Source organism: Tinamus guttatus, unplaced genomic scaffold (genome assembly GCF_059628265.1).
Source record: "Tinamus guttatus ecotype Peru unplaced genomic scaffold, ASM5962826v1 Tinamus_guttatus_pri_ptg000035l, whole genome shotgun sequence".
In the NCBI taxonomy this organism is placed as follows: Eukaryota; Metazoa; Chordata; class Aves; order Tinamiformes; family Tinamidae; genus Tinamus; species Tinamus guttatus.
This window is the reverse complement of record NW_028288569.1, coordinates 8,134,677-8,144,746: the sequence shown is the minus strand read 5'-3', so window position 1 is coordinate 8,144,746 and position 10,070 is coordinate 8,134,677. Positions and strand designations below refer to the sequence as shown.

The window sequence follows — 10,070 nt, the reverse complement described above, 5'->3', positions numbered from 1 at the left end:
TGGATGCTGCCCTGAAAGGAAGGGTCGGAGGGTGGGACCTGGGTGTCGCTCATGTCAGGAGAGGCTGTGGCTAGTCCAGGAGAGCCCCTTTCCTAAGCCTACAGGCTTTAAAAGGCACTGGGAAGACTCGCAAAACGGAACGAAACTCAGTTCAAGCCAAGCACTTCAGGCAAAACACTATTGTCACAGTTGACATGCAGTTTAACTAGAAAAGAGTGAACCTAGATGTTACAGAGTATGACTCAATGATGTCTTTATTTAAGCCTTTAGCAAGGCACACATAAAAATTGAAAAAATATGTGTCTGTGGCCTGACAATGTTGCCTAAGGCCATGACAGCCTCAGAGATGGAAGAGGCTCTTGAGCACTCCTGGCCACTTGGGAACAATAGGGGTGGGCTCAGGCGCAGCCAAGATGCCCTTGGTGGGTCACCAATTTTCAAGAAGTGCTAAGATCAGCCTGACATTACTTGGCAGACTTTTTTTTTTTTTTTTGGTTATTCAGTTATTATATGTGCATTTTCAGTGTTTTTTTTTTTTTTTTTTTGCTTCTTTTTTTATTTCTTGGTATGCTGGCCTGTAGATGGATGAAGGACTGAATGAATGCCTGTGGCAGACAGGCTGTTGCAGAACTGGGGGAAGTACGGAGGTGGTGAGACAGGGTAACCTCTATGGTAGCTAAGGTGGTGGTGTATGAGAAGAGATAGCATTAGTGGACTATGCAGCATGGCTCCCTGATACTTCAGATGTCACCTAGCAACTGTCACAGAGTCAGCAGGGTAGGCCTAGCCAGGCATCCACAGACCATCAGAAAATGCTACACAGGCAGAATGCAATGTCAGGATAAGCAGGCAGGAATGAAAAAAGCTCCTTTTTTATTATTTGAGAGGAACAAAGACTAATAATTACATCATTATTTTTTCTTTACAGCCTAGATGAAGGGACTGTGTGAGATGCACAGCTGGTAAGTATGGCTGATCAGTGCTTAGAAGCAAGTAAACTCCCTAGAAAAATATTACATACCGTGTTTTAACTTTCTTCCTTATTTCTTCCTACCCCCACCCCTTTCCATCTACCTTGTTCTGTCTTTCAGACAGTTTTTTCTCTCTTCTAGATTTAACTCTGTCATTTACCTCTTTGGTGTGCCCATGGCAATTTCCTTCCCGTTTGTTTTGCCATCTAAAATGGCTTCCCTATCCTACAGGTAAAGGTTAATTAATGTGGTTAAAAGAGCTCTTGATCTTTGGAGAGGGTGTGAGGAAACCTCTCCTGAAAGTCTCTGAGTGTTGTTTTTCTACTTGTAGCTGCTCAGCATGCCTTGGCTGCTCCAGCTCTGCACGCTCTGACCATGAGCAGCAATTCCTCCCTCGTCAATGTGAAGGGCCTGAGGAACCTCACCACGCTGGAAAATGGGGCTCTCAGAGTCACCGAGTCTATTGCGATAATCGTCATCGCCATTTTCATCTGCCTGGGCAACCTGGTGATTGTTGTCACCCTCTACAGGAAGTCCTACCTTCTCACACTGAGCAACAAGTTCGTCTTCAGCCTGACCCTCTCCAACTTTCTTCTCTCTGTTCTGGTGCTGCCTTTTGTTGTCACCAGCTCCATCAGGAGGGAATGGATCTTCGGAGTCGTGTGGTGCAACTTCTCAGCCCTGCTCTACATGCTGATCAGCTCAGCCAGCATGCTCACTCTTGGACTCATAGCCATAGACCGGTAAGCAGCACTTTGATAAAGAAAACAAACTGCCCTAGCTGTTTTGTGCAGTGATTTCTTGTCTGTTCACAGGATTGGGAAGTGCTGCAGGGGATCACCATATGTTACAATATAGTGACTTACCACTAGTTTAATTCACCCTCCCCCACACACAGCGAGACAGAACAGAAGAAAGTGTTACCATTGATAAGGCAAAATACTTTCATATATCCTGAGTTTTTTGAAGCTGTTTATAGTATAATGATGTATCACTTAAGAAACAGTAAGTAAACAAAATTCCAAATATCCCCTCAGCATGCATCACACAGAGAGACGGAGTTAACAGCTGTGTCTTTGTTTTCAGGTGACTTTTGGTCTTGCCTTCAAAGATGCAATTCTTAAATAAAGCTATTCGTAATGATGTGACCCTGTGTCATGTGCTGTAGGTGTCCCTGCTTGGGCACAGGGATCTCGATCATCTCTAGAGATCCCTTCCAACCTCAACCAGTCTGTGATTCTGTGAAGTCCTTGGGCCCAGTTTAAGGTTTTGAGAAAAGAGCTCGTTGCACAAAGGTGACTAGATACCAATATCAATGAAACGTGTGCCTTTCTCACTGTACGTTTTCTGTGCTGCTGCTGACTCTTCCTTTTCGTCCACCAGGTACTATGCTGTGCTGTACCCGATGGTTTACCCAATGAAGATTACAGGCAACAGAGCAGTGGTAGCCCTCGTGTATGTGTGGCTGCATTCCCTTATTGGCTGTCTCCCTCCCCTCTTCGGCTGGTCGTCGTTGGAGTTTGACCAGTTCAAGTGGATGTGCGTGGCAGCCTGGCACAAAGAGGCTGCCTACACTGCCTTTTGGCAGATCTGGTGCGCATTGCTGCCTTTCGTCGTCATGATGATCTGCTATGGATTCATATTCCGCGTGGCTAGGATTAAAGCCCGCAAAATCCACTGTGGTAGCGTGGTTATTGTGGAGGAAGACTCACAGAGGAATGGGAGGAAGAACTCCAGCACCTCCACGTCCTCTTCTGGCAGCCGGAGGAATGCCTTCCAGGGAGTTGTCTACTCTGCCAACCAGTGCAAAGCTTTCATAACCATCTTGGTTGTCATCGGGGCTTTTGTGATTACCTGGGGACCTTACATGGTAGTAATTACATCAGAGGCACTCTGGGGAAAGAACAGTATTTCTCCTGCCTGGGAGACATTAGCTACGTGGTTATCGTTTTCAAGCGCCATTTGCCATCCACTGATTTATGGACTGTGGAACAAAACGGTGCGCAAGGAACTGCTAGGAATGTGCTTTGGGGATCGCTATTACCGCGAGTCTTTTGTTCAGCGGCATAGGACATCAAGGCTATTTAGCATTTCCAATAGGATCACAGGTAAGAGGCCCCCAAACCTTCTCTCTCAAGCTTTTTTTTTATGTTTTTCATGTTATGGTTTTGTGTTATCCACACCTGAGCACTACCAATAGTATCTCCTGTGGTACTCATGCTCTGATTCCTGGCTTTATGCTACACTTCCCGGTGGATCACTGAAGTTAGACTGGTGTCAATTTTCTATAAATTCAGTTTGTAATATCAATGGTTTTGAAGAAAATACCATAACTCCAGGGACTATTCAGCTGCTCAGATCTTTTTTTAATTGTAGCACAAAGAAATTCTGATTTCTTACTGTTTTCCTGGTCCTGTTCAGAATGCTCTGAAACTCCCCCAAACTAGGAAATTCTCATAGTATTCATTGGGACATTGCATGCGGAGGTAGGAACTGAAGTTATTCATTTGGGCTAAATCTGAATTGTAACAGAGAAGGAAGAGCAGCAAGGCATCTGTTGTCTTTTCTGCAACCTGGAATCACTGTGAGAGACTCCATGTCAATGAAAGACTTCTGTAGCTGCAGTGACATCACAAGTTGCTAGCGTTCCTCCCAGGAGATGCTTGGGAAGACAGAAAATTACTTTCACTTTTCCCAGTGACGAGCAACTGGCAGCTTCAAATTTATAAGTTTTATCAGGTAGAGGCTGAGAGATACAAAAAAAAAAGTCCTTGAACATCTCCAAAGACAGCACGTCTATAAGAATCCTAGAATCCCTGCTGTGTGCTGGGATCAGTGAGGTAAATTTTATGGAGAAAAGGGTAAATAAGCCAGTACAGTGAGTATTCCTGGGAGAGGATTTTACTGTTGCAGACCCTGTAAGCATGCAGTATGTGATGAGGATCAAACTGTTTTGCAGATCTGGGGCTGTCTCCCCATCTCACTGCCCTCATGGCAGGCGGACGGCCCTTGGGGAACAGCAGCAGCACAGGAGACACTGGCTTCAGCTGCTCGCAGGATTCAGGTAATTACAAGTCTCTTGCTCTCTCTTCTTGGGCAGGAGAGTGCGCTCACAACTTGGGAACGCTCCGGGACAGTCTGTATTCACAGAGATGGTCCTTGGTAGAGGGCTACCATGAAGTATCTGGTTATTGCAGAGAACTGCTGCAGCTGCTCTTTTCCTCTCCTGCTCTGAATGAGTCTACTTGCAAAGTTCTGCTTACTCTAGGGATTAATGACCTTCCTTGTTAATGCTTCCTGGGAACAAGATATACACTGCATACCCTGCTTGTGCTCTTCTCCTTTAGTTTCTGTTGTTGGCCCTGTATCCACAAGGAGCAGGGCAACAAATACTGGGGAGAATGTGCTTCTCTGTAGAAGGCGTCATTTTATTCATCCTGGATTTGAAACAAAAGATTAGGTTGTGATGGTATCAGGTTATGATGGTATCACTACTTAAAATCTCCTAATTCAAGATGGTTTGGAAAAGAACACAAGGTTCTGCCAGTAATTTTCTATCTAGAACTGTAACTGGGTTTTCTGGGAATTATTTCAGCTACCATTCTAGGGACGTTTTCTAAAATCCTAAACTACAAGAGCATTTCTCTTCTGTAGGCACTGAAGAGTGTTCTTCTGTGGTTTGCTTGGTGTTAGAGGCCTCTTTCTTACCCTGTAAATGAAAACTAGGGAGCTGGGATTTTTTTTGGCTGCTTGAAACTAGTAAGTTTTTGACAGCTGTGGGTATTTTGTAGCTGCATGTGATAGAGGAGAATGGTCCCTCTCTAATGCTGTCTGCTGCAGTATGTGTAACTGTGAGCTGCAATGCAGCCTGTAATGTGCCTGTATTTACCCTGGTAAACAGAAGCAAGGCGTTTCACATTGTAAAATGAAAAAAAAAAAAAAAGCAGATAAAGTGTTAAGGAAAGGAAATATCCACGTGGTGCCAGCTGTAAACCAGATCCTGAGGTAGGAAGATCTGAGTCCTAATTGATGGACATTTTGCCTTACCAACAATTATTCTCAAGACAAAAGATCTACCCTGTAAATGAGAGGCTGGTCTCTTCACTCAGTGTGCATTTGAAAAAAAAAAAAAAAAGGTAAAATTCTGCCTCAAATAAGAAATTACTTCTTCCTAGAGCTGCCTTCCATTATTTGTGATGAGGCTCTGTGATTCTGTACCCTTGGACATCAGGAAGGGCTTCCCATTTGCAGTAGACCAAACCTCCAACCCCAATTTATTCACAAAACAGCACAGAGGGTCACTCACTCATTTTGTACTGTGTATCATGAGTGCAGCTCCTTCTGTATGTCATGTTTTGGAAGAGGCATATGAAAGACTCACATACAGACACAAAAAAAGGCCCATAAAAAGTTTATCATTTTGCTATACAATAATGAAGCACATGGAGCAATATGTTATCCAAAGGTGCATCCCCTCCCTAACAGGGTCTTTCTCTTACCTTCTGTAATCTTGGCCCTGGAACCCCTATGAAAAAATAAATTTGGAGGTCAAAACCATTCAAGTAGGTGAAGAGTGATACAAAGCCACCATCTGGAAGAGCTATGAAACCTGTGAAGCTCTTTGCCCTCAGACTGTTGTCGCCTCACAGGAGCAAATAGACTGAAAGCCTCGCAGACCAAGCAGGGAAGCAGCAGCTTCCCTGAGGAGAGCTTGCTCCGCATTGTCCTGTTTTCCCCTTGGGACATATGTCCTGCTTTTACAGTGGCGAGACCAGCACCATGAGCGTCGACTAGGCTGCAGTCTTGCCTTTTGTGTGAAAGCAAATCAGAGATGTCAAGAGGAATCTTCTTGCACACTATAATTTAGAATAGAAAAATGAAAAGCAAAGTGCAGGGAAGTTAGAGAAGAAAAGAAAAATTATTCTCAGCCAACAGAGGATTTTCCCCCATTAAAATTTAAGGAAAACCAAAGTTAGCTGTTAGAGACAAAATAAATTCAGCATAAAATTCGCCATTTTTTTTAATCCTCTTCTAATTGTTGTCTGCCTCTCATGTGACCACTGTTAGCCCCCTGTCTTCATCAGAGCATGGGAAAAGCTGCCCTCAACTTCACCCTTTATTCACTGAAGGTAAGGTTTCACCTTTGCCTCATGTCTTATAGACATTACAAGCTCTACAACTGATTTCAGAGCTGTTTGAGGTTTTAGATAGCTAATGAAAAGACTTCCACATCCTTTCAATGAAAACTCTGACCTCACTCTTTTTGTGTGCAGTGTTTAATTCAAACTGAAATCTACCCTCGAAAGCCAGGTTTAGACTTCTTTTGAAAGGATTGCTATGAACTGAAAAGTTTTTGCCACTACTTAAATTTTAGCTCCTCTCTTCAGGTGACCTCACTATTGTGTCCAGGCATTGCTCTGTTTTGTTTGAGGACTCTTGCTTTGTTTCAGGAACAGATGTAATGCTCCTAGAAGATTATAGCTCCGATGGCCCTCATCCCCCGCAGTGCATCTGTCCTCCTCGAAGGAGGAGTTCAGTGACCTTTGAAGATGAAGTGGAACAAATTAAAGGTGAGTTTAGGGGTAAGTATGGAAATACTCCAAAGCAACTGTGCCACCCTTTCAGAGAGCCTCTCGGGACCTTCTGAGTTGCATTAGAGTGTATCCAGTGTTTTTCGGATCACGCTGAGAGACCTGAGCCGAAGGAAGAGCAGATCTTTATTCCAGTTCTCAAGTAGCACCTGATAATGACAAGAAGCAGAAACTGGGGTTCGCTGCATACACACCACTCATGCTGCATAGCAGTGTCTTCTCTGCAACTCCACTCACCTAGCCACTATCACCGTCTCTCTTGTTTTTGTTTCTTAAGGATTCATACTTTCATTCCATTATCCCAGTGTTCCCCTTGCTGCCCCCTTTCAACTTTGTTGTTCACAAACTTAAAGTCCTTCTATCTACAGATTTCATTGTGCAGAATATATTTTCATTGTTTTCTTTGCTCTTTGCATATTTTGCAGTATGCACAGGTGAAAGTGGATGAGCCACATGCAATTTATTTTTCAGCTCACTTGTTGATTCTGTGATAGCAAAGCGCTGCTGTGATTATAAAATATGGTAAAGCAAGCTGAAAACTATTGTAATATGGGGTAGAAAACTTGATCATGATTAATTTAATTTATACAGAAACGTTGCATCCGGCATAAAAATGAAGAGAATGCCTGTAAGAATAGAATAATAACAAAAATTGTCTGATTTTTGTTATTCTGAAATACTGTTACTATTGAGAGACACTTTCTGTGGAATTTTCTCTTGTAGTGTCTTGGGAAAATTCACTTTTGCCCTCCTTCCAGCATAAGCTGGTTATTTTCTTGGATGAGTATTTTTCCATAGGTTTCCCACTGTATTTCTGAGTGATTAGAGCAGCAGGTGTCTCATTTTTTTTTTGTGGGATTCAAAGGAAGAGAGAGGTCTTAGTACAGTAGTTCCCTACACATTTAGCAAAGTCACGTTGGTGTGTCTTGGAGTTTCCAGAAGTGTCTAGGGTTTTAGACAATTTCAGCAGCCTCACTGGAGTTATACTCAGGATGAATACCAGTGTTACTCAACATACTGGTGTGTAAAGAAATTTAAAGAGGTTATAAAAGCACCAACATCCATACTGGAGACTAGGAGCCAAGGTAATAAAAGGCTAGGAACAAGTGTTCGGCTGTCTGCAACAGCAGTCTTCAGCCTCTCCTGGTACTCAGAACTCAACTCTGCGTCCAGTGCAGTATGGAAGCCAACAGAGCAAATTTAAACCTAAGGTCACTGGGCCTTGCTCATTTTCTTTGCCATTTGGAGGAAGTTCTTGAGATTTGGGGACTGATAATTCATAAACACGAAGCTTGGTGTTTGCTGGACTTGTTATAAAATAGCTCTTACACTGCATGTCAATAGTGGGCGATCTTTGTTTAATCACACTGAAAATGCCTGTAAGGTTGTAAGTACAAGAGAAGAAAGAACTGAGAGCTTTGTTTCAGTCTGCTGATGCCTGATGTCAGGCAGTTCCCACTGTCTATTGGGTGGTCTGTGTAGTAAGGAGAAATCTCGTCTTTGACTTTAGTTGGTTCCAGATTCAGACGAATAAGGTACTGTCTGCATGGATTCAAATCCACAAAATCAATCAATGTTTGCTTAATTCCAAATTAAATTAAACATACGTATATAAGCACTTTCCTTCTTTAAATATATATTTTTAGATATCCCCTTGATATCTAAAATGATGAATTGGGAATAATCTCTCTCTATGTGACCTAGGGGTAGCTTCATGTTCATGGAATGGTTTGGGAGCTCTGGCTATTTTCTTGGTAAAGGTGCTATGTGGGGTAGTTATTTTGCAGGAGGCATGATGATATCTTCACAAGAGGACCAGTGTTATTCCTCAAGCATTCACACAGTGATGCTATTTGTCTGTTAATGTTCTATTGTTTTTTTTTGTTTGTTTTTTGTTTTCTTTTTCCTTCCAGAAGCTGCAAAGAATTCAGTTCTTCATGTAAAAGCAGAAGTCCATAAATCTCTGGACAGTTATGCATCCAGTTTAGCAAAAGCTATCGAAGCGGATGTGAAAATGAGCTTGTTCGGGGAGGAGGCTTTACCAGGAGCTCTGCTGCCTGTGCGGACTCTGCCAGGAAACAGTATGAACACACGGCGTAGTACCAGACCCCATGCCAGCCAGAGACTTCAGCTGCAGAGCATCGATGAAGGGAACGTTTGACAAGAAGAGTAACAAGAAAAAGAAGAAGAAGAAACCACTAAGTATGACCTAATACAGCTGTTACTGTTTAAACAGAAATGGGATACCCCGTTGGAAAGTTTTCAGTGTTTTGTCAAGAATACTTGAAAGGCAGCTGAATTACAGTATATACTTACATCAGAATTTCACAGCAGTATCTGTTTACAGTTTAGGGTGCTATTGAGTTTTTTTTTCTTTTTTGTGCCATGTCTTAAATCTGTCACACAGTGCATAAGAACACAGGATTTGGTTTCATGGACCACATCACTGGTCCATCAGATCTTGTGTCCATTAGTAGCCAAAGCTTATACAGTTATGAGAAAGGAAAGGTATATGCAGTGTTTTATACAGTATTGTGGAAATCCTTTTCTGACCATGTGGATAATCAGGCTGCATTCCAGAGCTGGAGGTATGAGTGCTCTGACAGGAGCTTGTGCATTGAGTATTTCATACAGTGTATTGTTGCAGACTCCCAAATGATGGAGTATGAATTTAACTGAGGTATAAAATCTGAGCTTTCCAAAAAGCTCACGCAGATTATGGTCCTATTGACTCTTGCTAGTAGATGATTTTTCCAGCTGTTCAACCATCATGCTGTGTCTGAAACTGGATTACATGTTGCTTCTCTTTTATGAGAAGCCAGTTTCTCAGATGTAATGGGGGGAAGCAGGCTGGCGCTACAAATGTCACTGAGATGGTGTGGAAGAATGACGTGCAAAGTTCTTTGTTTCTCAGAAAACTTCAGTTAACTTTTTAGGCTCCGCTTTTAGTAAAAGGGCACCCTACAGTCCTGGAAAGCTTCACAGAATATAAATGAGATGTCACGCCTTTAATATTAATGATATGTTCAGGATTCAACTTTCCTACAGACAGAAGCTCTGTGAGTGATTTGAATTCTTTTTGTTTTATCGGAAGAGAGCGTAGTATTTAAGCCTTAGTTACCTGTGCATGTAATCCTTGGAATTTAAATTCATTAACCGTTCATTAATAGAAACGTTTGGCACTTGTGTTGCACTTTGCATGTTCTCAGCACTGCACAGATGTGATTTTGTTAGGCCTTCGTTAGATGCTCTGTGAGCCCTGCTTGCCAAAGAAGGGGAACTCAGCAATGGTTAAGAAGCTGCTGGAAATTAAATCATCTGCAAAGGTGGATGAACAAAAGAAATGAGCTGGATTATCAGAAAATGCCCATCTTGAGGAACCTTTCTGTGCCTTCCTGGGCTGGCCTCTTCGTGGGGGTGGTAGCCCTGCCTTACTGCCCTTTTCAAAGGAACAGACATGGATTAGCAAGATAAATTCTTGGGCGTGGATGGCAGTAGCCAATGGACT

The 10,070-nt window shown here is 42.7% G+C and overlaps 1 protein-coding gene across 2 annotated transcripts; it reads left to right on the top strand.

Moving 5' to 3' along the window:
- The first annotated feature begins 912 nt into the window (after nucleotides 1-912).
- GPR161 (G protein-coupled receptor 161) lies at nucleotides 913-9,257 on the top strand. Of its 2 annotated transcripts, none has more exons than XM_010222254.2 (6): nucleotides 913-962; nucleotides 1,303-1,714; nucleotides 2,355-3,079; nucleotides 3,931-4,035; nucleotides 6,422-6,541; nucleotides 8,476-9,257. In XM_010222254.2, exons 2-6 carry the CDS (start codon nucleotides 1,347-1,349, stop codon nucleotides 8,721-8,723), a joined length of 1,566 nt encoding a protein of 521 aa, XP_010220556.1. In that variant the 5' UTR covers nucleotides 913-962; nucleotides 1,303-1,346; the 3' UTR covers nucleotides 8,724-9,257. The 2 variants fall into 2 exon arrangements, with proteins under 2 accessions (XP_010220556.1, XP_010220555.1); XM_010222253.2 differs by having other exon boundaries at nucleotides 6,422-6,553.
- Nucleotides 9,258-10,070: the final 813 nt, after the last annotated feature.